This window comes from Podarcis tiliguerta, assembly GCF_965153285.1.
Source record: "Podarcis tiliguerta genome assembly, chromosome: 17".
Lineage (NCBI taxonomy): Eukaryota > Metazoa > Chordata > Lepidosauria > Squamata > Lacertidae > Podarcis > Podarcis tiliguerta.
Genome location: NC_139550.1, coordinates 28,671,727 through 28,699,693, shown reverse-complemented (window position 1 = coordinate 28,699,693; position 27,967 = coordinate 28,671,727). Strand labels below are relative to the sequence as shown.

Genomic DNA, 27,967 nt, shown 5'->3' with positions numbered 1-27,967 from the left:
GTAGCAACCGCTTAAGCGACGGGGCACCCGTGAGTGAGCGGCTTTGGGGGAGGGAGGACACAGCGTTGCTTTCAAGCGTGTGCCTATGGTGCAACATATAGGTAAATGTATATCGCACTGACGACGCTTCCATCGCCGGCACCAGCCGAGTCGCTACCCGCCTCAGCCAAATGACGGCGGAAAGTGCCGGACGGGCAGCGGGCGTCTTTTGCCACTCCCAACATGGCCGCCGCAGCCGCCGCCGCCACTCACCTTCGCGCACTCTTCCCTTCCCGGGTTGGCCGCCGCCTCCGCCGCCCCTCCCTCGTCGCACGCTGATGAGCGCATCAGCCCCTCATTGCCACGTCTCTTCAGGGCGGCAGGAGCTGCAGTCGCCGCCGCCGCCGCCGCTGCTGTCGCGGCGACAACGAGCAAAGGAGGGACAAGAGGAAACGGGGAGCCGGACCGGGACGTTCCGGGACGGGTCCCCTCCGCAGCCTGGCGGGCCCCCGAGAGCGGGCAGGCGGCTGCTGCTGCTGCGGCGGCGGGACCCCCTCATGGTGCTGCTAGAGAGGCGGTGAGTGGGCGCGAGCGAGAGAGCGAGCGGCCGCTCCTTCCTTCCTTCCTTCCTTCCCTCCCTCACTCTCGTATTTTCCTCACGGCGAGGGGTGCGCGGACGGGGTGCCCCACCGTCCCAGGAAGGCCCTTCCAAGGGAGGAGGAGGAGGAGAGGGGAGCCTCCCCCGTCGGCCTAGCTCCCGCCCGCCTTTCTTTGTCTCTCAGCCAAAGGGGAAGACCTTCTTTTTTTTTAATTTCCTTTCCTTCTCCTCTTTCTTCCCCCTTCTGCTGCTTTTCATCCATTCCTCCTTCCCGTTGGGTTAATTGCCAGTTTGCTGCTGCTCAGTTACTCACTGGCATCCCAACCCGCCCCCCTCCTCCCCAATACATACACTTTTCTTCCTCAGGTGTCTTTCACTTCTTTCTTTCTCTCTTTCTTTCTCTCTCTTTCACTTTCAAACACCACTTGAGAATATTTCTTATTTACTTACTTATGCATTATTGATGGATTGATTTATAGGTTTCTATGCTGTCCTTCACGTAAGGATCGCAGGGCGGTTTGTGACACAGACACATGAAAATGCGTAAGAAGCAAAAACTATAGCGGCGTACACATACGCACCACGGTTTAAATGGCCATAGGTTGTATAATTAGCCAAAGGCCCAGGGAAAGAGGTACACTTTTGCTTGGCGCCTAAAGGTAGGTAATGAAGGTGCCAGGCGAGCCTCCCTAGAGACAGCATTTCACAAGCAGGGAGCCACTTCAGAAAAGGCCAGTTCCTATGTTGAGGCCTTACAGACATCGATTGCATTGTTGAGATTGATTTGTACGGGGAGAGCCGGTTCTTCCTTCTACTACCACTCCCCTTGATACAGTGTGGCACTCTTTCCCTCACCCAGTCCTATTTTTCTAGGAAAAGAGGTGCTGGACTTAACCACGAACACCTCCCTCATTCTCTTAGAATGCTAATGGCACCCACCTGAGAGGTGGCAGAACTGAGTTCCAGTGGGTTCCAGCTGAAAAAAGTCATGCCCCCACCTCATTCTTCAACACCCCCCTTTTTCGTATAGGGATTAGGTTGCCTCACATTTAAAATAAATGCCACCTCCTGTTCTCCTTGGGTGATATTATGGTTGTACATGAAAACCTAGGGTTACCTAGTTCGTTCCCTCTGAATGTTGCTTAAACTTCCAGCTTCCACGTGGCCAACCAGTGACTGGGGTGGTTGGATTTGTAGTCCAACAACACCTGAACATGATCCCTAGCTAACAGGACCAGTGGTCAGGGATGATGGGAGTTGTAGTCCCAAAACATCTGGAGGGCCGAGTTTACCTAGGCTGATATGTATGTTTTTCCATTCTGTGGAGGCTGTTGAGGCTTATTTAAACTTCTCCTTTTTCTGTCTCCAAAAAAAGAAATCTGGACTTGAAAGGTTTGGCTCTGCATATTAGTGTCAGGCACTTCAGGAGTATCCCTCAGAATTAGGCGTTCAGCAGGAGCAAGTGACTAGAACATTTGACTGCCTCTCTAAACATTGTGTAATTTTGCCTAGGCTTCATCCTGTGCACACTTTATGGGGAAATAAGCCCGACTGAACTCAAAGAACTTCTGTCCGATTAAACATGTGGCACAAGATAAGATTGCACATCTGCTAAGCAGTAAGGCTTGCCATATTTCAGTTAGAAGGACTAAACAGGTGGGTTCCAAACATACCAGAGCAAACCCAAAAAAACAGGTTCAGAATTCTGATCAATTTGGTGCCCATCTAAGCCAAAACAGACACTGAAACTGAAACGATTAAAGCATAATATTGTTACCGTACTCAAATGTGTGCAGTTTGCCTGTGTGAATGTAACTTGCATATGTAGGTAAGAATGGGATTTGCTTTTTTCAGTTATCCCCCAAATTTGCAGGTATTTGGGACCTGTTTTTCAAAACACCTCCAACAGAATTTGTGTTCATTAGGATCCACCTGTGGCTTCTGGCCCCAGTTGAGAAATTGCCCCAACAGGACAATGTTGATCAGCACCTTGAAAGTGTTAATTACAATGCAACCATTTACCTATGTTGTCATCAAAATGCACATTAACACTACATTCCTAAATGTTACTACCTCTGGAAGGAAATCCTGTGTGGATGATGGTGATTGTTTTAAGGCGAAAGGTACTTTGAAATAATCTTGTGTGGTTTTGCTGGCTCAACATGAAATGACAACATTTGTTATATTTTTAGTTCAGCCATGTATTCAGATGTAGTTAAGTAGGGCTTAACTCTCAGGAAGGTGAATTGCAGCTTTAATTTTCTAGTTTAAATAGCATCTCTTCCTACTATGTCAGGAAGCTATATCTTGTGGTCACTTGAACTCAGGAAGTGGCTCATGAATTTTGGACTAAAATAGGTTTGGTTTTGGTTTCACATTAGTGCACATGTGAGTAATGTCTTCATGAATAATAGATATGAAATAATGAATAATTCTTATTCTTAAAAGGGTAAATTCCCATTACTGTGAATTCATTTTTCTGAAGAATAGGCAGGAGAGGTTGGACACTCTGGTGAAGATTGGAAAAACTGGGGATTTTTGGAAACAGACACAATGAAGGAAAGCTGCCTGCTCCATTTTGAAAAATATGCTAATGGAAAAGTTTATGAAGGGCCTACTTCTGACTTACACTCAGAAACTTCTTGATACGAAGGGTCACCAAACAGTGTTTTCATTTTTCTCAACCCTTAAAATGTGTAGATGCTCAGCTTAATTTACAGCACTCTGAAACAAGTAGGTTAGCTGTCTCTCACAGATTTTCCATTTTGAAGTTGATCATTTGAATATTTCCATTGGTATCTGCAAAGGGCGTGTGCCTACTTAGGTTCCTTGTAATTACTGGTGAGGAATAGATATATGTATGCATCACTCTACTCTCTGCTAAGAACCATGGGCTGTGCTTACACGCAATGCCAACAAACCATGGCTATGAGCTGGTTTAGTATTCTGTGTTTACCTCCAAATTAACAATGAGTGAGAAGCCAGCTACTCTGTGATTTGTTTCTCTACTCCAGGGGTAGGCAACCTAAGGCCCGTGGGCCGGATGCAGCCTAATCACCTTCTCAATCTGGCCCACGGATGGTCTGGGAATCAGCATGTTTTTACATGAGTAGAATGTGTGCTTTTATTTAAAATGCATCTCTGGGTTATTTGTGGGGCCTGCCTAGTGTTTTTACATGAGTAGAATGTGTGCTTTTATTTAAAATGCATCTCTGGGTTTTTTGTGGGGCACAGGAATTCATTCATTCCCCCCCAAAAAATATAGTCCGACCCACCACATGGTCTGAGGGGTGGTGGACTGGCCCACGGCTGAAAAAGGTTGCTGACCCCTGCTGTACTCCTTAGAAAAAGAGGAGCAAAGTAGGGACTCCTTGCTAATGTGCAGACTAATTAGATTTGTGGGTAGCATTATGGACGAATGTGGCCATTGTCCAGTGAATCTAGTGTTGAGTTTAAATCCAATCTTTTCCATGTAGCACTGTACAGTGTTGTGCTGCTTTGCAATCCTAGGTATAGCCAAGCTGTTGTAAGTGGTGTGTGCATTGGCAACAATACTGGTAATGATCAACAAGGCCGTGGTGCTATATTCCTGACTAGGAAACTGTTTTGATTCCTCCAGCTGGTTGTAGCAGTTGCCAGCTGCTGTTGCAAAGCAACTGGGCCATATGTATATCTGAGCTTTACCATGGGCTTTATGCACATGGGCACCTGCATGGCAGTTTTAGTGGGTCACACCTTATAGTTAGCAAATCTAAGAGTATTTTGAAATGAGACTTTAAAATAAGCATATTGAGGATCGGAGTACTGATACTTGTGGCGATAAATGATTAGATTTCATCCTCATCTCTGATTTTAAAGAAAAATGTGCTAAGGCACAATATAAATATCCAAACTAATCCTTGTCACACCATCATCCTTTATATTTTTCATGAATATAAAAGTCTACTTTAATTGAAGTCTCTCTCTCTCTATCTCTAGATATATATCTTCAAGGCTAAATGCTAAGAGTGGCTTTATCTCTCCATTCTATCTGAATCAGGCTAGGTGTCTGAGGTTCTAGAACAGTGCCTAGAGGCATTAACGGGCTGGATGGGGCCCAGCAAATTAAAACTTGAGTCAGACAAGATGGCAGTATTATGCATGCAGAGTTTTCAAAGAACTGGAAAGACAAGGCTGCTTTGGATGGGATTGCACTCCCCAGAGAAGGGCAGGTTCATAGTTCAGATGTTTTGGCAAAATGATGGTTGGTGCTAAACAGGAAATAGAGAGAGAAGCCATGTACCAGAGGCTGGAAGGGGAGGAAAGCATGCAAGTCCATGACTCATTCATAATCTTCCAAACTATGTTGGAAAGGCGTCACTCTTTAAATATGCAATATCTTGCTCCCTTGGTTAGTTAAATTAAGAAGCAGGTGACATAGCTTCTTTGTTTTTTAAAAAGTTTCCCCAAGCTTGGTTTCTAAATTGGTGCAACGTTACAAAATATAGTTCTGAATTTGGAAGTACTCGAAGGGTATGAACAGTGTTAGAAACTGGCACCTTAAACCTAGATTATGGGCGCAACAAGAGATTGTCTAGGCACACTTTTTTATAACAAGAATACAAAGCTGAAAATGAATGAACTGCAGCTAAAATCTTATGTTCATTTTTCACATGGTCTAGTCCTTCCCTTGCCCACCCCCCTAATATTCTTAAGAGGGTCTCTTCTCCAGTCTTCAGAGAGCAGCTGGAAGTGGGGAGGCAGAAAAGGGTCCTCCTTTCCTTCCACTCTGCAGTTTTAATCTGAAATTTTAGGCACAGTACTGCACCCAGAGCTCAGAAACTGCTCTCGCTAATAAAATTCCCTGTCGAAAAATGCGCCTAGAACAATGGGAGTTTCGAACACTGGATATAATCTGATGTAAATATTACAATTTATGTAGTCATAAGAAGAGTATTTCTGGGGGAAATATCCCTTAAAATTCAGGAAATAATATTTTTTCCCTTAATCTGCCTAATGGTTGCTATGATTTCATTGGTGTTCTGAGCACACCTAGCCCAAGGAAGACAAACGGTGGGTAGCATAATTCTTTGTTGACAAAGCACACAATTACAGTAGTTCCTAAGGTGCACAGAACATGTGCACACACTTCCGCCGACAAGTGGTTGGCATCCCCTCCTCAGGCTTGTGCTCTGAACTGGACTGTTGGTGTAACTGCATAACCACGTCTCTATCCAAACTTAGGTACCTCCGTCTGATGGTCCACGTGCACCACCCAGGTACCCTGTCTTCCTCCTTTCCTGGTGCATCCTACCCCTCCTCTTACTCGGGCTCCTGTCCTGCATCCTGCATCCCTTCCCCATATGTTCCTGCTCAGACTCTTCCCCTCCCTCCAGCCCTGACTCCAGCCCTGTCTCACAGGAGGCATAAACCCCATAAATCGCTTCTCCCTTCCCCTGGGTCAGCCTCTGGCCCTGCAGCCACCGCCACCAACAGTCCAGCTCCTCTGTTTTTTAAAAAAAATAATATTTATTAGAAGTTTTATAGTTACAGAAAAAAGTATAAGAAAAAAAAGCAAGCAATAAAAAGTTAACAAACAATACATCAAGAATAAAAAAAGAAAAAAACTACAAGAAAACAGCAAGAAAAAACATTTAAAAACACATCCAAATTTCATATCTTTATCTTTCATTTGCTTGTTTCCTCGACTTCCTCACACCTCCCTTTTTTTGTATTCTAATTCAAATTAGTTAATTCAGCAAATCCTTTCCCTCTTTCTCAATTTTTTTGTTCTATAATTTATCTTAACACGATCTAATTTTAAATTTTCCACTTTAACCCATTAACAATCAGTTTTTACATAATTCTTAATAACATTTCTGCTAAAACCATATCACTTCATTTCCAGTATTCTTCTAACATTCATTAATTTTGCAATATTTCTGTAAATATACTTTAAATTTTTCCCAATCTTCTTCCATCGACTCTTCTCCCTGGTCTCGGATTCTGCCAGTCATTTCCGCCAGTTCCATGTAGTCCAGTCCAGCTCCTCTGTGCCCTGCCAGTTCACTTCTGTTCCATGTTTTCAGTCTGGGCACATTCAACCTTGCCCATAATCTTTCCTTCTCTAGCTTCACTGTATTTCACTGTGCAAAGGTCTTCTGCTCCCTCAAAAGATACTGCAACTTTCTTGATGCCTCTCTTCCTTCCTTCAAATCTCACCACGGAACTCAACTTTTTCCATAAAGCCTTTGACATAACCCCTTTGTTCCTACGCATTATGGTAACTAGGCATGGAACTAAGCTTAAATTAAATACATATGAACAGAAGCACCCACATGTTGCTTGATGTTTACCCCATCTCCTCTTTGTTGTAAGATTATACTGCAAGCTCCTCAATGTAGGAAAACCTTTTTATACACTATAAAACATCATGCTTACTGATGGTGCTGTATAAATATAGGTTTACTTTTATCTTCCTTTAATCTAAGCAAACAAATGTTACATATGTTTCAGTAAATAATTATCCCCTATGTATTTAGTTAGGCTGATCTTCAACTCTCCTCCTGTAATAAATCCTGCTTGGTCACACTTGGTATGCAACTAGTCACTATTGATAGGAGGAAGTTGATTAATAGTTTATAAATCCGAGTTCAATAATGAGATTGGGTGGTAGAGGTGAATCAGAATCTCTCACTTAAAAGGATGTCCCCGCCCCCATTGTTTTTGCAGAGGATTCCATGCAAACCTGTATGGGTTCCTCTTCTAAAACAGTTTGGTGGGGGACTTCCCAATTTTAAGATTTCAAAGCATCTTGCACATTGTGATGTCATGTGATTGACAGTAGTTTGGCCCATTCACCTGTCAAATATGACCAGGAACTGCCTGTGGAACCAAAAAATGTTTCTCACTCCTGCTTTATAAGTTTAGATCCAGGCTTAGTCTGGTATTCAGTGTTAGTCATACTCAGAACAGGTGCACTAAAATCAGTGGTCTTACGTAATTCATAGCACAGTCCCATACATGTCTGTTTAGAAGTAAGTCCTGTTGAGTCAAAGGGGCTTACCTGCAGGTATGTGGTGCAGGTCATAACCTAAGTTGGATATCACCCACAGTTCTATCTTCAGTCCCAGTGATTTCAGTAGGGTCTTCTCTAAGCACGATTAAGTATGGATCCAGCACCTGTATCTCTTTCACTAGTGTCCCACTAGTCCAGAGGTCACAAACGTTTTGAGTGGGCACATTTGAGAATGTTGAGAAAGTAGTATAGGTGCATGTATTGTTAGAAACTGGGATAGGAATGCTAGGAGCCATGTGGCTCCTGGGACCTAGGCTGTGGGTGCCAAAACAAAATGTCTAGGTGCCTTTTTTCTTTCTACCCCGCTACCAGACCAGGCAGCCCCACAACAACAACAAACAAAATGCTGCTGGGCCAGTCTGGGGGTCTGCAGGGTAGCGCAGCCGCTATACCCCACCAAACACCTCATTTGCCTGGCAGCAAAAATTATTATTATTATTATTATTATTATTATTATTATTATTATTGCTGCCCGGTGAATCAGGTGACTGCAGAGTAGTGCAGCAGCAAAAAAATGTGTCTTTTCCTACCAGTCTACCTTGCCTTTTCCTACCAGTCTTCCTACCTGATTCACCTTGGGACAGCAAAAAAAAGGGGGGAAAGTGTATCTTTTGCTGCTGCGCTACTGGGCAGATCAGTTGTTTGGCAGGGTAGCACAGCAGCAAGAGACATTCATCTTTTGCTGCCGCTGTACCTGGCAGACCAGCTGACTGCAACTAGGAAAGTGAAAATGATAGGCGCCAAGCATGGCTCCTAGACATTTTCATTGAGTCGCAAAATGTGACTGGCGCCTAGCTAATTTCGAACGCTGGAACATGGCAGCTGTAGTGTGTCCGACATAACACAAAATGGCTGCCACATGTAAAGGAATGGAAAGAGACAGAAACAGAAAAAAGATGTGGGCATCCCCCTACCCCCTGACTCATGCATTTTGGATTTTTGAGGAGATATTACTGAGCCTTTTGCAGGCATCACAGGAGGTACTAGTGGGCACACCAGTATCCATGGGCACCAGGTTCGCAATCCCTGCTCTAATGTTTTCAATCAGTTCAAAATGGTGCTGTATAAATAATAAATACTAATAATGTAAACTGAAATTTCTTAAAAGGATTCAGTGAGTTTCTGTGGTGAAACAAAAATAAAAAATAGATTGAATCCAATCCATGTTAGTCATGACTAACAAGACCCATTGATTTCAATGGGACTTATGTGTGACTACATTAGACTGGATCCATTCCAGTATATTTTTTTAAGAAATGTCCATCAAGACAAGGCACCAGTCATGCAAATTATGTTGAAATGATATAAAATACCTATATTTTTGAATACTTTTAATTAGCCTGTCTGTCCATCTCCTGATTCTTAGGGTCATTAAAATCTCTTCCCGTCACTCAACATGTCATTTCCAGCGGTTTTCAATGCCAAGTTGACTGCTTGCTAACAGAAAGAATGTGTATCCCTAATTCACACCTTGTAAAAATATATCTGCTTTCAGAATCAGCCTTAATCGTGAAAATGTCACCATGTGAAAAGCCTTTCTCTTGTTAACTCATTTTGTTTTCAAAATCCAGTCAGTACTTACGATTGCACCATATTATGCAAAAACCACTGCACTATTTTGTGCATCTTATTTAGATTATCTCACTTGTTTTGATTATCTTATGGTGCGGAGTTTCTTGGTGGACAAGTTCTTCGTGGTGTTCATGAGGAGAGATAGGTCCCCACCTCCCTTCATTCATTTGGGCATGTGTCCTCCTGTGCATGCTACACTCTCTCTTGGACTACAAGAGAACAAATTATTTCTAGTAGCAATCAATAGAGAAGCGTAGCATGGTTTGCCAGTGCCTGGGGCGGATGCGCAGTGCTTCAGCCCTCACTGCCGCCACCACCACTGGAATATGCCCCTACCCACTAGAGCCAAGCAGAACCACATTGCACTGCCTGCCTGCCCACACGGGGGGCTGGCCGACGTAGCCCTTGGATCGCCCCAGCCTCACAAATTAGATTGGGACAGGCAGGGTGGCGTGCAAAGGATGCAACAGCCATGCTCCCTTCAATCCCTGCTTTGCAAAGCAAGGGAGAGGCTGGGATTGGCTGTTGCGTCCTTCTCATATCGCCCTGCCAGGCAAATCATTCAGATTAGATCCCAGCCTTGCAAAGCAGCACAGGGCTGGCAGGGCAGCGTGAGGGGCCAAATGTGCCGCGCCCCCTAAAAAAATGTGCCCAGGGCCATCACCCTGGCAACCCCCTCCACACTACGCCCGTGAATTAATGTGTTTTTCAGCCTTGCTTCCATGCATAGTGTCTTCTTCTGAGGCTGCTGCGTTCGTGTTGGCTTGTAAGAACTTGTTGATTTGTAATCACGTGTAAACATACCTTGTGGTGAAGCAATATGTTATGCAGACTGCATTGATCAGGTCTGTAGCTGTATAAATATCTGGGATAACACACATAATGGAATGAATGCACCGAAATAAGAATGACTTCGATTCAGAACAGAATGACTGTGAGCTTCCCCCAAGTTTGGAAAAACACAAATAGCTGGGAATTGCAGCGTGCTTATACTTGGCAAAAACCATTTAGGGCTTCCCAAAGAAAATCAAGACACTTGTCAGATTATTTGTTGCAGTGCGGTCCTATCTTCTCTGGGACCTTAACTTCATGGTACTTGCGACCTTGCATGTGACTGGGAAAAGCTGCTTCTGGTGGGCATTAATCAGGTTGTGGCAGAAAAGCAGGTGGTTCCCAGACTTCCTACCAGCATGCTTTTGCCAGCTCCAAACTATCTCCATTATGGAAAAAGCTGCTGAGCTGTGCAAAACTGTCTAATACGGGGAAAGTCTAATACTTTTCCTTCCCAGTACTGTTTACCTGCTCCTGGTGGCGCGTTGTGATTTTAATGGGTTGTTGGTGCCAAGTTTAAACATGGATTAAATATTTGCTACCCGTGCGTATACCAATGATCTTATCTCAGTTACAGAATTTAAATTGTCGGCTTGGGTCAGCCCTGCTTCTGACTGTCTCTGGGAGTAGTCAGGTTTCGTTTGTGTGAAGTAAACGGGCAAAGTCCCAGTGCTTGATGGTGGCCCAATTTTGGCTAATACCTAAGCCTTAGTCTAATGTCTTAGATGTGGGGTTCCTTTTTAAGACAGCAGCTGTATAGGTTCTGAGTAGTACAGCAAGAATGAACCACATAATACTGGTTCTGCTGGTGCACTGGCTACCAGTTTGTGCCCAATTCAAGGGATTAACTTTGGTTTATAAAGCTTTTAATGACTTAAGTGCCAAATATCTGAAGGAGTGCCTTCCTTGCTACTGTATTTGCAGACCTGTGCCTGATGGCTCAATCCAGCTAATCCATCTTGCTAGTAGAAGTACGCACAAGGACTTCCACAGCGACACTTCCTCCTCGACCACCAAATTGGCTTGAGTGGGTTGCGATAGCCCCCAGAATAGCGCACCGGCACAGAGAGGGGGAGATCTTGTTATCAGGCAAGCAAAAATGATGTTCCTAGTGCTGCGTTGAATTCCTCCCTTAGGATTGACTGAGGGGGTCTTTCTCATGGTTCTGCCAATGAGTGTGGCAGTTGAGAGGGAGCATAATGCAGAGCTTTCTCTGTGAGGGTGCCCCATTTTCCTGGAAGTTTCTCCCCATCAGTGGTGCATTGGCTGTTTACCACGTTAAGCTCCTTTGCATGTTTAATCACTTTTTTATGCTCGTGTGTGGAGGAGCTGCTGCTGAATTACTGATTTGGTTCCGTTGACTGTAATTGCGTTGTGTTATTCATGTATTTATAATGTTAATTTTATATTGATTTGTACAAAAAACACACACATCCAGGGAGCCTTTACGATGAAGGACAGTTTAAAAGTTCAAAAATAATTAATAGTAATGGTTCCTAATAAAACTGAAGGGTGCACAGTATGAGTAATTTGGCTACTGCATGTAAGCAAACATGGCAAGTTATCTGTATGTATTATGTTTATATGCAATGACACTGAATATGGTGTTTGCAGCACCAGTGAATACAACAGATAGAATTGCCTAACCGTTAGCAAGGCGAGGCCTAAGCGGTTTGCCAGTTCTTTTGATTTGTGGGCCTTCTACTACAAGAGGTGGAGTATATATACACATTTCAAATCAAGATTTCTTGCATAGTAAAAGTATTGCCTTACAGTATATTGGTCCAGTTCACACATAACGTTAAGCGAGTTAAAACTGTGAGCCTGGATGCAGACATAATGCTAGGCCAAACCATGGCTGTAACCCACCCAGGAACCTTAGGGTGAAGGGCAGATAATAAATTAGTAGTAGTAATAGTCCCTCATTCCATATGATAGCAATTCAGTGTTAGAAACTGATATATGAAAGCTAGGAGCTAAATGGCATCTTAAACCTAGGTTATGGGTGCAACAATGGAATGTCTAGGCACACTTTTTTATAACAAGAATACAAAGCTGAAAACGAATGAACTGCAGCTAAAATCTTATGTTCATTTTTCACATGTGCCTAGAACAATGGGAATTTCAAATGCTGTCACAATTGTCCAAAATCTAGCCCCATTTTTCTCTATTACCTAGCTCTATCCAAAGCTTAACAGAAAAGTTTCCTTTTTAGCAAGTTTTTAAAATTCTACATTTTGTGATTAGTTGTTCTTGCGATGCCAGTAGAATCACTTTTTCTACCAAAGTGGCAGCTGTTTAGGATCTTGTCAGCCTTTGTTGCCAGTAATTCTGGCTTCCCTTTAATGCACATATGTGTTTGTGTTCTCTCACATAACATCATTTTCTCTACTCTCTTTAAAATGTTTATCTTTAGTCACAAAGCAGAAATCAGGGAATCTGAACGAAAAGTCAGTTTTATGTACATGCTGCTTTTCCCCCTACTAATAGTATTTTATTCTGATTGACAGTATTATCCAAGGTCAGTAAATAAAAGATTTTGCCAACTTTGAACTTGAAAGTCCAGTGGGTCAATATGGAAGCTGGACTCCATAAGGCAAACAGTGTTGCTGCAATACATACAGGTCTTTAGACATACAAAATAATTGCAACTGAGCAAAGACTTGGCTCTCCAGATCGTAACAGAATGTTCCATATATTTTAATTAAAGCTTTCAGTGATAAAACTAAGCACATTCTGATATCTCTCTCATTAGAATCAAGAGGACTGAAGCACTTCTAATGTGGTTGGACCATGCCCCTATTTTGTAAAAGGCAGTTGAAAGTGATCCCAGGAAATCCGCCTAGATACGTATCCTGCCTTGTAGTTTTAATGTGGCAGTAGATAACTCTTACCATGGGCAGGAATGTAGATAACAACACTGAGAGTAAGAAACAAGAAGTGATTAGGACATTGAGTTCTTATCCCCTGAATAAGGGGTAATATTTTGATCTAAGTTTGTATGGCCACAAAACCTATTTTGATATACACAATGTTCTCATCTTTCATTTGCATCTTTTGGCAGCCCCACCATATCAACATGCTTGCTTCACATGTTAATTCTCAATAGAGGCCTATGCCTTGGCAGCTAAATGTCATCTTGTAGCATCTCAACTGGTCAAGTGAAGTAACGCCATAATCGAAGAGCGCTGCTAGTTCAATAGTTCATCTATTTTGGAATCCTGTTTCCAGCAGTGGCTCCAACTGCATGAGATTTCCAGTCAAATGTCTCCAGGATGCTCACAAGGAGAGCATGAAGACAAGGGACCTCCCTTGTTTTGATCCTTGGCAGCTAGTATCCAGAGGTGCAGTGCTTCTGAACATGGGCGCCCCTTTAGATTAATCAGTGACAAGTTTCTACGACCACTACGCTCCATGAACTTGTATTACCCCCTTTTGAAGTCATCCAAGACAAAGGTGATCTTCACAACTTACAGAATTCACTCTAATTATGCCTCATGGGAGGTACTCTCTTCTGTTAGTCCTAAATCAATTGCCATTTTCACTGTGCAACCCTGAGGTCTGGTATTGAGGAGGAAACAATTCTCTAGGCTGCTCAATCACTTCCTCAAAGGGAAATTCCTATGGGAACCCCTGTGGAACTCCCTGCCCCGAGTGATCTGGTGCCTGTTAAAGGTTCATCTGCTTTGTCAGACATTTGCCAGTCGTATTTTCTGTGGCCTGCTTTTAGAAGTTCTTATGACATTACTTCTGACCTTGTTTTTTATAATGTTAGTTGCCTTGGGCATTATTAATGGAAAGGCAGGGTACATATTTATGTACTAAAATACAACTAAATTAAGGGACTCCAACCCTTTGAGTTTTGTTGCCCTTCTCTGAACTTACACTGTAGATGAGGCAAGCAGAACTGTATACAGATTGCAAACGCAATGAACACCATAAACACATATTGGCCGTCTTTTTTTCCCATTTTCTCCCCTACTAATCCCTAACATGGAATTGTCCTTTCGTTTTTGCTGTGTACCAAGTTGATTGTTTCTGTTCTGGGTTTTCACCATCCCAAATAAATCGGTGTCAGCCACAACCTAGGCCACATCATTGTTCATATAAACCTCCCAATAGGAAATGTTGTATGCTGGTTTTCAACTTTCAATACTAATTTAATACAGGACCAATAGCTATTACTGACAATTATTTTGAAGTAAAGGAGGAAAGCTTGTAATGATCGTTAGTCATGGCAACTTACTCCTTTGTGTGAGTCTAGATTACAACAATGTCATGCACATTGGTGGTGCTATAAAAATGGTCTGCAGTATGTGCCCTAACTATATTATTTTCCTAATTTTGGTGGCTATGTGGCCTTCCTAATGTCTACAGTGTCTGTATTCCATCACTATTGACCATGCTTGCTGGGGTAGATGGGAACTAGGCCTAGGACATTTGGAGAGGCCACAGATTCCCCATCTATCTTCTAACCTATAATGGTTATGTTCCCTGGCGTGGGCTGCGGGTGAGGTGTGGATTTCTACTCCCAGGTGGTAGTTAGGGATCAGTGAAAGTTGAAACAAAAGTGCAATTAATAGGCTGGGATCCAGAAATTCCAGGTACTGTCTCACATATGCCATTGTTGTGAAACAACACTGTCTTCATTCCAATCCATCTTTTCCGATGTATCAGAGCGGAAATATAATTATTTGTTTTAGTAGGATCCAAAGTAACGTGCTTCAAGTTACACTTGCCAAAATGCCCTATTCATATGAGGGGTCCAGTAGCATTGACTTCTTTGCAGCTAGTCACCCATGTGAGGATTTTCTGCAGACATTTTCTCTGAAGTCAAAACTCTCGGGTACTGCAGATTGTTAAGGAATGTTGCTAATATTTTAGATAAGGATATAAGAAGAGCCCTGCAAAATCGGACCAAAAACCAGTGTAGTCTTGCATCCCGTGCTTCCAATACCAATCCTAGGGGGATTTCACTTCATCCTTCCGATGGGAGAACTGCCTGTTGCTTCTTCTTTCTGTTTCCAGTTTTTTAAACTCAAGTTAGTACTCCATAAGTCCTGTTGTCTTATCTCATGGCTGATAAGCTGGTTCAGGATTCTTTGTTGCAGGATTTTATTGAAAGTGTCTGAAGTACACCACGCCAGCTGAATTCCTCTTATCCATATGCTTCTTGACACTTTGTAAAAGGCTAGTTTTGGGGCCATGGGAGTTATCTAAGGCACTTGGTTCATTTTAGCAGATGCTTGAGGCACAATTGAACTAACTAATTTCTTTCTTTCTTTTTCTCATTTGCAGAGCTGGAAAGTCTTGTGAATTGTTACCTAGATCTCAGGGCAAAGGCTGCCAGAGGTGGAAGAGGTGGATTGGTTCCTGGTCATGCCCGGTGGAAGGAGGGGACCCAGTCGGCAGCAGCTAAGCCGTTCAGCTTTGCCTTCTCTCCAGACGTTGGTTGGTGGGAACTGTGGCAACGGCACTAGTCTAAGAAACAGGTTAAGTCGAAACGTAATATTGTGGGCTTAAATGTGGGAGGCAGAACTTTTGTTATTACTTGTTATCATCAGGTCACACTTGGGTTCACAAGAATCTTGTTTCTTTACGCTTGTTGTTGCCTTGAATTTGACAGGGTGTGTTTGCCTGACTCTGTGTTTGGCTCATTTTATATCTCATACTCCTGTTGGGCAATGGAGATTCAGGTGGGTTGCCGCCTCAGGCATTTGTGTGACCTGAAAGCCTTTACATACCCCTTCCCCTCAGGTGGCCCATCAGTTCCAGTTCGTAAGGTACAGCACACATGAAAAGAAAGCAATAGTTCTTATATCAAGGTTACACATACAAGTGTTTTCATCCAAGCATCTTTAAATGTTATATAAAACCAGTTGTTTTTTGTTCTTCTGGGCATTCCAAGAGTTGGCGCTCAGATCTGGATATTCACTGGGTCATGGGGTGTCTCTTCCAGCTAGTTGGATTTTAATTTCCCATTGTTCCTTCAAATTGTGGCCTTGACTTGAGCATTGCTCGTTAATAAACATTGCATATCATAGACGTTTTGAAGGTTGAGAAAGCTAAGATAAGGAAGCCAGAGGATTGGAATGCACTGCTAGGCATCTAGTGTCAGGGGGTTGCTTGGTTACATTATCTTATTCCTGATACACCAGACAAAGCTGGAACAGGATTAGGCTGGGGAAAATCTGGTATCTCTGCTTGATGGTCTGAGCTCCATTTTTTCTGGCATTGCTTCTGCAGAAGTGGAAAAACAAAGGGCGTCCGTGGAAGGACACAGGACATATGTGACGTGTGTTTCCATCCTACCATACTAAGCTAAAAAGTGTCAAATTCTTGACAAAGGCATGCATCGCACTTGCCTGTGGTGAGGTGCTACTCATCATTCATGTCACAGCCCATACTACCAGAGGCTGTGTGGAGAGAGAGAGAAATCACTTGTTCTAAATCATTGAGAGTGCTGTGTGTAGTACTTTGCTTTTTTGTGTTAAGGACTGTTCAGTGTAGTACAGTGGTTAAGCTGCATATCAAGAAGTGTCCAGTTCAGAACTTGCTTCTGTGATTTTCTTACTAGTTGACCTTAGACAAATCTGCCCCATATCTGCAATATGGGGATGAACATACTGACCTATGTTAAAGAATTGTAAGGATCTCTTGAGGTAGTTAACATTGAACAATTTAAACCTGGTGTGGGAAACGGGATCTGGCCAGCACACCAGATCCTTTCTTTCTCCATCCCCCCTAGTGTTAGCTTTGCCAGGTGTGAGCAAACCTTGCAGGACTTTGGAACCGTTGGAGACCATGGTGGCACTTGCATCACTGAAGGTCAGTTGATTGACGGTGCTTGCAAAGTGCACTGTATTTGCAAGCAGCAATAACCAAGGTAGCATTTTGCAGGCGGCAACAATAGCTTGATTTGCCTGTTCTTGCAAAGGAAAGGTAGACCCTACAGGAGCCATGGCTAGAGCATGTGGGTGTTGCTTGGCCAAAATTGCAGGCAGAGGTTTCCCCCAGCATTGATTTAAATACTCTTAAATGCTAAGCATTTAACCCACAATAGGGTGAGATATCCCAGGAACACGGGCAAGAGTTAGTGACGTGTTGTTTCTCTCTTTTTCAGGAATGGTAGTGCTATCAGCCTCTCTGCTCCTCCAATTACAGCCTTGATCACCCCTGAGCCTGTGCGACACTGCCGAATCCCTGAGCTGCCTGTAGACGGGAACCTTCTGTTTGAGTTCTTCTTTTTCATCTACCTGCTGGTGGCCCTCTTTATTCAGTATATTAATATCTATAAGACCGTGTGGTGGTACCCATACAACCACCCTGCCTCCTGTACGTCACTGGTGAGTCCATGTTGCTGGCCGCATGCCCTTCTTGCAGTTTGCTTAGGGAAGTTTAATCATGGTGTCTCTGTAGCTCAGCTGACACCACCAAGTCTGCCATCCTTTCTTTTTCCCAGACATTATGAAATACACCCCTTTTCTCCCTCAAAGGCAGCCTTTGGGTTACGACTTCTCAAGGCAGCTCTACACTTGGGGGAGTAGGAAGGAAGGGCATTTTGGAGCTTTGGGCCATGGGGTTCCTGCCCTGGGGTGTACTGTCTTTCAACATTCCTTAAACTAGCTGCCTTCCTCCCCTAAGGGGAGCAATGAATCTTCTGGACTTGCCTGTGAATTCCTGTTTCTATCAAGGGAACGAGGGCAGCCAGGTCTTCCCTCTACATGCTCTCTTTATTGGGTTACTATCTACTGGCCTAATGGAGTTCTAAAAGGTTCCCAATCTACCCCTCCCTCCTTGCTTTGTGACTCATCCTGATCTGGTCATTTTCCCACTTACAGCCCCTTCCCCCACCTCCTGTTTTCCTTCAAGGGAGTGAGGCTGTTGCCAGTGCAGTTTTGTGTGTTTGACCATTTTTCTCTTCATTTAATGTTTGAGTGTGTGTGTGTGTGCATCACTGTAGTGTCTGGAGATTGATGGGAGAGTCCCTTCCTCCAGATCCCAAAGGCTGGCTTCACAACCCCAGAAGAGTGGGGCCTTTCCCCCTTATGCTTACTGCCTTCCTTCCCTCAAAAAACCCCCAGAAATTCACAGGAAACTACAGAATGTCTGCTCCTAGGTTTTCCTTTCTAAGTAGCAGTTGTAAATACGGTAGCCTTCCCAAGCTGCTTCTATGTGCTTAATCTGTCCCCTTCTCTTCCCTCTTTATCTGGCAGACTTGGAATGGTTCACAGTGTGTCCTGGTTCTCCTTTATAGGAATTTCCATGCTTCTGCTATGTCATCTCAGCAGCTCCTGCCTTTCTGGCCTCTCCTTCACCCTGGTGAATACGCTGTTCTTTTCTCCTTTAGAACTTTCACCTCATTGATTACCATCTGGCAGCATTTATCACAGTGATGCTGGCGCGGAGGCTGGTATGGGCCCTCATCTCTGAGGTAATGTTGTCACAATTAACTCTCCCAAAGAAATCGGAGGTTTAGAATGAGCTCAGTATGCTGCTTGTCGTTTTTTTATTTGCCACACATGAAAGCCTACATCGTGGGTAGGCAAACTAAGGCCCGGGGGCCAGATCCGGCCCAGTTGCCTTCTAAATCCGGCCTGTGGACGGTCCACGAATCAGCATGTTTTTACATGAGTAGAATGTGTCCTTTTATTTAAAATGCATCTTTGGATTATTTGTGGGGCATAGGAATTTGTTTATTATATTTTTTCAAAATATAGTCTGGCCCCACAAGGTCTGAGGGACAGTGGACTAGCCCCCTGCTGAAAAAGTTTGCTGACCCCTGGCTTACATGTTCATTCACCTTGGTGGAGTGCTGCCATTACTGATGTTAACAGCTGCCACGTCAGGTGAAAAGAAAAGGAACTGTGGGAGGATTTGTTGGGAATAGTCTTAAATTTTAACAACCAGAAAGTGGATTAGCCCAGGGTGATTTGCACTAGTGGTAGAGTCAGTGAGGTTCCAATAGGAACCTATAGCAATACAGGCAGAGATTAAGTGAACAGCACTTCATTCAAGCAAGATTGACAGTGCCAGTAGAGGTTGCATCTTAAAAGTGTTAACCAAGGGAGAAATTGTGAGATTAACAGACGAGCAAATAGGGCGGGATTCATTGGTGAGATATCTCTCGAGTGCCAGTTTGAAAGTCAGTTGTTCATAGGTCATTTTTAAATGTGCATGGCATTCCAAGTCCAAGCTTCTGATGACTTTATATAGTTTGGACTGTTGTTGATGGGGCATAAAATAGTGGTTCCTAGACTTCTGATACGCATCTTCTGTTTCCAAAACTTACTTTGCTACAAGGATCTCAGATAGCTCTAGATGCTGCAGCCTCTAAGGCCACTGGAAATTATGAGAAAGGTTAAGAAACAAAAGCACAACAAAACTAAAACAATGCAAAATAGACACTTAGGGCAAAGACACATTTGTCGAGCTTGGAAACCCTGTGTTGGAACTAAAATGTCTTGAGTTGTTTTGAGAAAGTGCAGATACAGTGATACCTCAGTTTTTGAACGTCTCCGTTGACGAACATTTCGGTTTTCGAATGCTGTAAACCTGGAAGTAAATGCTTCAGTTTTCAAACACACCTCGGAAATCAAACATGCCACACGACATCCGCTGAGTGTAAGATCCTAAAACCTAGCTGTCGGCTATTGAGTTTTCTGTTTTCGAATGTTTCAGAACTCGAACGGTCTTCCAGAATGGATTACATTTGAAAACCGAGGTACCACTGTAGTGTGTATCTTTCCACAGAACTGGAGCAGCCACCCTGAAAGCCCTATTACGTATTACTGTGGAGCAGGCTTCTGAGATCTTTAGAGCTTGCAGACCTGAGGGATCTACTGGGTACATAAGGGATAAGGCAGTCTCTAAAGTAATCTGGTCCTGAGCTTTATAGGACCTTATGTTAGTACCAAAACCTTGAATTTGGGTCCCAATGTCCCAGGACATGGAAATAACTCTTTCCATGATTCCTCTGATCTTGAATGCCGCTGCATGTGTTCAAGACACCAACTCGAGCAGGGATAGCCAGCTTGATGCTGTTGTGCAACTCCCATCATCCCTGACCATTGGAGTCAATGGTCCATCTGGAGAGTAGAATGTTAGCTATCCCTGATCTAGAGCCTTGTTACCATAGACGTTTGGAAAAGGGAAGTGGTTGGCTCACTTGATCTGCGTTTGGTTAGCACCACACTTTGGAGATGGTTGGGTCTGGTCTTAGATGGATCCCCAAGCATGGTCCTCAGAAATCCGGTGTTTGACACATGCACACACCCATTCAAAACAGGCATAGCCAGCCTTGTGTCCTCCAGATATTTTGAGCTCCCATCATCCCCCAGCATGGCCAATGGTCAGATATAACAGGAGCTGTAGTCCACAGCATCAACCAAATTGGCTACTCCTGATTAAACAAACAATGAAAAAACAAGTTTTGTTATTTACTGAAGGTACTATAGTGGGGTAGCACTCACCCCTTGTGGTAGGTTTTGTTTTGATTGGTTCTGAATCTTAACATTACAGTCATACCTTGGTTTTCTAACACCTTAGTTCTCGAACGTTTTGGCTCCCGAACACCGCAAACCTGGAAGTGACTGTTCTGGTTTGCGAACTATTTTTGGAAGGCGAACGTCTGGGGCTTCCGCGACTTCGGATTGGCTGCAGGAGCTTCCTGCAGCCAATCAGAAGCCACACTTTGGTTTCTGAACATTTTGGAAGTCGGAATGGACTTCCAGAACGGATTCCGTTCGACTTCCAAGATACAACTGTAATGCCATTTTTTCCCCTGTCTCACTACGGTCAGAGAGAACACTAAGCTAGTATTTTATCCTCACAAACACCTGCAGTATTAAGGAGGATATAATTACTTGCTTTCAGGGACGCGGGTGGCGCTGTGGGTAAAAGCCTCAGCGCCTAGGGCTTGCCGATCGAAAGGTCGGCGGTTCGAATCCCCGCAGCGGGGTGCGCTCCCGTTGCTCGGTCCCAGCGCCTGCCAACCTAGCAGTTCGAAAGCACCCCCGGGAGCAAGGAGATAAATAGGGACCGCTTACTGGCAGGAAGGTAAACGGCGTTTCCGTGTGCGGCTCTGGCTCGCCAGAGCAGCAATGTCACTCTGGCCACGTGACCCGGAAGTGTCTCCGGACAGTGCTGGCCCTCGGCCTCTTGAGTGAGATGGGCGCACAACCCTACAGTCTGTCAAGACTGGCCTGTACGGCCAGGGGTACCTTTACCTTTAATTACTTGCTTTCAGTACTCTCCCCCCAAAAAACTATATTTAAAGCATTCATTACTATTTTGTTAAGTCTAGCAAAGAAATAAAATAAAAATGGTTTCCTTTTGGCTTTGAGAGCCATGCTATACCGTGTGGGGATGGTAGGTCAGGCTGTTTCTTGGAATGTATTGCGGCATATAGGAAGAGTAACTATAGGGCTGATGGTTCTTGGTGTTTGAATTTGCAGGCCTCTCAGGTGGGAACTACATCAGTGATTCACTACACGGCACTGATTTTGGCACGCCTGGTGCTGCTCACTTTGTGTGGATGGGTGCTCTGCTGGACACTAGTTAACCTTTTCCGTAGCCATTCTGTTCTGAATCTCCTCTTTCTTGGCTACCCGTGAGTATCATTCTTTTGTATCCTGAACGTAATAAATAGGAAAGGGTCCAAAAGTACAAGGCATGACAAAGAGAAGCCCTGTTGATCCACACAAGATTGGCAGAGAATCGACAGGGTTAAAAGCTGCCAGTTGAATAGGTCTTTCGGGGGAAATGGGTAGGAGGAAAATGATGCCTCTCTCAACATCTTTTCCCTGCTAGAATCATTATAAAGGTCAAGAGACATCTGGTCCATCGACTTAATGCAATATATGAGCCAATGAGGAAGAGTAGATTTTAAAGGTGGGTAGGAAAGGGGAGAATAATGGCAGCAATTGAAGAGATAGAGCCAACGCAACGATTGTGCTCCTTTAACTATGGCCTCACTGCTTAGCCCTGGGAGTTGAGGCATACCACAAAAGTAGCACATGAGCGAATAACCTGGGTGCAGGAAATGCAAGCCTCTTGCTCAGGAAGCTCCTTTCAGATGTTCATGGTTGGAATGCCTAATATACCACAGGCTGTAATCTCACTCTCGCCTTTCGCTTCCCTGCAGGTTTGGTGTCTATGTCCCACTGTGCTGCTTCCACCAAGACAGCAGAACACAGCCTCTTCCCACAGACTGTGGCTATTTGGTGCAGGATCAGCTGGTAGATTCTGGTGCCACGGGGGTTGGCAGCCTCGTCAAGCCCAAAGACTTCCTCTCTCTCCTGAGAGAGTCCCTGAAAGAACAGTTCAACAACCCCGTGCCCATCCCCACACACAGCTGCCCCTTGTCTCCAGACCTCATTCGCAACGAGGTGGAATGCCTGAAAGCAGACTTCAACCGCAGAATCAAGGAGGTTCTATTCAACTCCCTCTTCAGTGCCTATTATGTGGCATTCCTGCCACTGTGCTTTGTGAAGGTAGCTGTTGCCCTACTCCTTCATTGCTATTGCTGCCGCTGCTGCCACCACCTTCTAAATCTTGTCTGTGGATTGTTAATACAGTGGGTTTCTGGTTAAATTTCCCTTTCTCTGTCTCCCCTCTGGCAGCCTGGATGGCAGAATGTGGCTGATTCTGGAGTATCACTCCCGATTGGCAGCTAGGTCCTGCCATACATGTAGTGCCACTGTGGTTCGCCCACTCATTTTTCATCACATCTATTAGCCCCGCCCTCTTTCCCAGACAACTGTAACAACTATACAGTGGTACCTTGGTTCTCAAACTTAATCCGTTCCATTTGACTCCCGAAACCGTTCGAAAACCAAGGTGCTGCTTCTGAATGGCTGCAGGGGCTTCCTGTACTCAAGCAGAAGCTGTGCCGGACGTTCAGCTTCTGAAAAATGTTCGCAAACCGGAACACTTACTTCAGGGTTTGCAGCATTCAGGAGCCAATTTGTTCGGGAGCCAAGCCATTTGAGTACCAAGGTACCACTGTATTTTGGTACTGTTAGCAGGCATTTGATGCCCAGCTCACATCATGATTTGGCAGTGCCTTGGGTGTTCATACTACTACTACTGCTACTACTACTACTACTACTACTAATAATAATAATAATAATAATAATTTTTTTTTATTTATATTCCGCCCTCCCCAACCGAAGCCAGGCTCAGAGCAGCTAACAACAATAAAAGTAACACAGGATTCTAAAATCAATTCAAAATCAAATTAATGGCAACCATAGGGCTAGAATTCTATGAGGATTACCAAAGGAGGGGGTCAGACTGTGCCTTGGCCAAAGGCCTGGTGGAACAGCTCTGTCTTGCAGGCCCTGCAGAAAGATGTCAAGTCCCGCAGGGCCCTAGTCTCTTGTGACAGAGCGTTTCACCAGATCGGGGCCATGGCCGAAAAAGCCCTGGCTCTGGTTGAGGCCAGCCTAACCTCCCTGTGGCCCAGGACCTCCAAGAAGTTTTTGTTTGAAGACCGTAAGGTCCTCCATGGGACATACCAGGAGAGGCAGTCCCGTAGGTACGAGGATCCTAGGCCGTATAGGGCTTTAAAGGTTAAAACCAGCACCTTAAACTTGATCCTGTACTCCACTGGGAGCCATTGCAGGATTTGAATTAATATGGTTAGAGAATAGGGGCAGCTGTGATATCCAGGCTGGCTTACCAGAGACCTCAGAAAGCTGTCCAGATAGATCACTGGCGCTCTTATCAGGCTGGTGTCTAATGTGCAGATCTGGACCTTCCACACCCAATCCAGATTCTCTCTGTGTACCCAAAAAGCGTTCTTGGGCTTGTTGTTTTACTTCCATGCCAGTGTCCATGGGTGTGCACATATTCCATAGCGGCATATACATCGGCTGTGCAAAAATTTCATGTAATGTATGCCAAGGAGAAAGGAGGATCTCAAAGAGTCCTTTGCTGGCCTTGCAGTTCCTAGTTAGCTTCTTAAATCTATGGCTGTAGGGCACCGTCTTCCCACTCTTGAGATCTCTGGGGCGTTGGCATTAACACCCTCTTTGGTTTCTTGCAGAGCACACAGTACTATGACATGCGCTGGTCCTGTGAACACCTCATCATGGTGTGGATCAACGCCTTTGTCATGCTCACCACCCAGCTGCTTCCTCCCAAGTATTGTGACTTGCTACACAGATCAGCTGCCCACCTGGGCAAGTGGCAGAAGCTGGAACATGGTTCATACAGCAATGCCCCCCAGCACATGTGAGTGTGACCTCAAAGCATTTGTTGACAAGGGTCAAGGGAAAGAAAATAGGGCATATGAAGGTATCCTAATTTTGCACCTTGCTTTCGTTGGACCCAAGACTACATTGTCTCTGTCAGTATTCTTCAATGATTTTGTTGTGCGCCATACTTTCATTTATTGTTATTGAGATCTGTTTTTGATAGGCTTACCTGAGACTCTTCGCAGAATTTATTGTGGTAACTGGCAGGGTGGGCGTTTTTTGTTTTTTGTTTTTTTGTCTTCTCATCCAGTGAGAATTGTAGGAAGAGGGCGCAGAGAAATAGTGTAACATCATTCTCCCTAGCTTAAATCACTTAACAGACAAATCACAAGTTTTTAAATCATCATTTCGTCTCATTTGAATTTAGGTGATCTAGTGCCTGCCCTTTGGAGGTGGGTGGCGCTGTGAGTTAAACCACAGAGCCTAGGACTTGCTGATCAGAAGGTTGGCGGTTTGAATCCCCGCGACGGGGTGAGCTCCCATTGCTCGGTCCCTGCTCCTGCCAACCTAGCAGTTCGAAAGCACGTCAAAGTGCAAGTAGATAAATAGGTACCGCTCCGGCGGGAAGGTAAACGGCGTTTCCATGCGCTGATCTGGTTTGCCAGAAGCGGCTTAGTCATGCTGGCCACATGACCCGGAAGCTGTACGCTGGCTCCCTCGGCCAATAAAGCAAGATGAGCGCCGCAACCCCAGAGTCGGCCACGACGGGACCTAATGGTCAGGGGTCCCTTTACCTATACCTTTAGTGCCTGCCCTTTAGGCAACAAAGCAGTGGATTCTACATACTTGGGGCACTGCCCAGGTATGGATAAAAAAGGGTCCACAAACCAAACCAAAAATTGTGAGCGCCCAGGACCCTACCTCTCTTTCAGTACATTTCTATTCTGAAGCAAGTCCTGCTGTGTTTAATTGAGCTTACTGCACGGTAACTGCAAGCATGTGCATGCTTAATTGGAAGTATATCGGATTGAACTCAGTTGGATTTAACTCTGAGTAGACAGGCTTAGGTAAGAATTAGACTGTGATTCTTGACCTCACACTGGGGATAAATCCCTTGCTTCCCTCTCCCAGCTCCAAATTTGAAATTGGACAGGATAGGGTTCTTGCAGTTAATACAGGGCAGTTTCACATTAGTGGTACTAAAGCAGGCCTTCTCATGAAGTTAGCTAATCTTTCCAAAAAAGTCCGCTTGCTTATTTCAGCTTTTAGTGTCTAATTTTTCATAATTTCATCTGTACACCTCCAGAGCAAAAATAAAGAAGAGAATTAGGATTCCTATGAAATTGGTTTTTACTTATTCAAATTCACATCAAATTGTACAACTGGTTGAAAGTTGTAGTCCAAAATATCTTGGAGGGTACCATGTTGGTGAAGGATGGGTTTTATGATTTGTATATGCAAAGCTATTTATGATTTTACCCTTGGGGTTTCTTTCCTTTTATTCCACCTGAGATATTCTTCTTTTCAGTTGCATATATTTTTAACCTACGTACAAGAAGATTGTCAGCTTTATTACATAACTCAATGTGTCTTTGTTTTGTGTATTTTATGGCTACCAGAGAAAGATTCTACTTTCCGAAACAGAGTTGAAACCTCAGATTTTATGTATGTTTGTATTGACCAGTCTAATTCAGAATTTACAACTCGGTTGAAACCTCTTGTTGTTATTTCAGTGTCTACTGCTTGAAAATATGTGTATATAAATGCCTAAACCAATCAACACGAATTCAGGGTGTATATATGACCAAGTGTATATATAACATTTTGAATCGTGAAATTACTCCAGGTTGGCTTTCTGATACTCACCGAGTCCCTTTGTCATACTCCACAGCTGGTCTGAGAGCACAATATGGCCACAGGGAGTGCTAGTGCGACATAGTCGATGCCTATACAAAGCAGTCGGGCCTTATAACGTAGCAGTGCCTTCAGATGTGTCCCATGCCCGCTTTTATGTAAGTACCGTAAGTATTATTACGTAAGAATTCATACACCCCACCACCACATTTAAGCACAATTTTTCTGACGCCTGCAAATAAATAAATTGATGTAAACTGCGGAATGGGCAAAAATGGCCCCCAAATAGTGGGAAAGCAGCTGACAATCCCAGGAGCCTTTGCAGCTGCAATCCCATGAGTCTTTGAGGTCTGTTGGAGTTGGAGGAAGTGATTGTGGTGAGGTCGGGAGGATGATTGTGGGTTTTTGGTGGAGTTTGGCTTTTTAAGATGGTGTTCCCCACTGTGCACAATTTCACATATACAGCAGTACCTGGGAATATAACCCCTGAGTAAGTTTTTGTAGTCCAAAAACAGCTGGAGACCCAAGATTGGGAAACCCTGTATTGGCAATATAACGGGGTGAATTTCAGTGTAGCGCTAAGCTGAGGAGTAGCAGTAGTAATCATAATCATAATGATTTATTATTTATATCCTGCTCACCTGGCTGGGTTTCCCCAGCCACTCTGGGTGGCTCCCAACAGAATATTAAAAATACGATAAAACATCAAACATTAAAAACTTCCCTAAACAGGGTTGCCTTCAGATGTCTTCTAAAAGTCAGATAGTTGTTTATTTCCTTGACATCTGATGGGAGGGCGTTCCACAGGGCAGGCACCACTACAGGCCTTCTGCCTGGTTCACTGTAACTTCTCGCAATGAGAGAACCACCAGAAGGCCCTCGGAGCTGGACCTCAGTGTCCAGGCTGAACGATAGGCGTGGAGACGCTCCTTCAGGTATGCTGAGAAGACTCTTCCATCAGCACAAGCATTACTGCTTGTCCGACAGAATGATCTCACATCTCCTTGCTTCTAGAGAAGGTTTGGGATAGGCGCATGGTGGGGGGGAAGCCCTGTTACACTAGCACAAGCCCTTGCACGGCTTCCTCTAGCAGAACTGAGTAGTTGAATCTGATCCAGTGGTTCAAATAACAGAACCACAGCAGTGTTCTTAGTGGCTACAGCCCTGGGGCTTCAGATGCAGTTGTTGGGCCTCTATTTCTTTTCCCCTGCCCCCCAGAATTTGGTTTTCATAAAACGGTCTGCTTTCTGACCCTTCAAGCACTGTTTTTTTCCCTCCCTACAGTTCCTCTTTCACCGTCCATTACGGCTTCTCAACCTGCTGATTCTCATTGAAGGCAGCGTGGTCTGCTATCAGCTCTACTCCCTGTTGCGGTCAGAGAAGTGGAACCATACCCTTTCCATGGCCCTGATCCTCTTCTGCAATTACTATGTCTTATTTAAACTCCTGCGGGACCGTATAGTGTTGGGCAGGGCATACTCGTATCCTCTGAACAGCTACGGATTAAAAGCCCATTAATCACCTGAAGAAGGGAAGGATATTTTCATACAGTTCTATTTTTTCCTTGCAACTGTTTATAAATATTTAAAAAATATTTTATATTTTGTATACTGCTGGTTTTTTTTGTGGGTTAAGGAAGGGCCAAGTGGCAATTAAATGTCGCTATATAAACAAGGTGTTATTTTATATAAAGCAATCATTGTGTATATACTGTATTATCAACATACATCTATGAAGCAAGAGCTTTGTATGTGTGGTCACTCCATCTACTTTGCATGCACAAGCTTAGGGTCCCCGTCCCGTCCCCCCCTTCCCTCTTAACACTTCTGTTCTTGCAGCTCAGCTGAAGCATGCAGCTGGCGGTTTTGCCTACCC

General features: G+C 44.2%; 1 protein-coding gene across 1 annotated transcript; it reads left to right on the top strand.

Annotated features, from left to right (window-relative positions):
* Positions 1 to 333: 333 nt before the first annotated feature.
* On the top strand, positions 334 to 27,686 carry TMEM39A (transmembrane protein 39A). The gene is made up of 9 exons (XM_083420245.1): positions 334 to 556; positions 15,336 to 15,529; positions 17,161 to 17,383; positions 18,388 to 18,471; positions 21,494 to 21,648; positions 22,183 to 22,531; positions 24,088 to 24,275; positions 26,130 to 26,250; positions 27,377 to 27,686. The coding sequence occupies exons 2-9, from the start codon at positions 15,417 to 15,419 to the stop codon at positions 27,608 to 27,610; spliced, it is 1,467 nt and encodes a 488-aa protein (XP_083276371.1). The 5' UTR covers positions 334 to 556; positions 15,336 to 15,416; the 3' UTR covers positions 27,611 to 27,686.
* Positions 27,687 to 27,967: the final 281 nt, after the last annotated feature.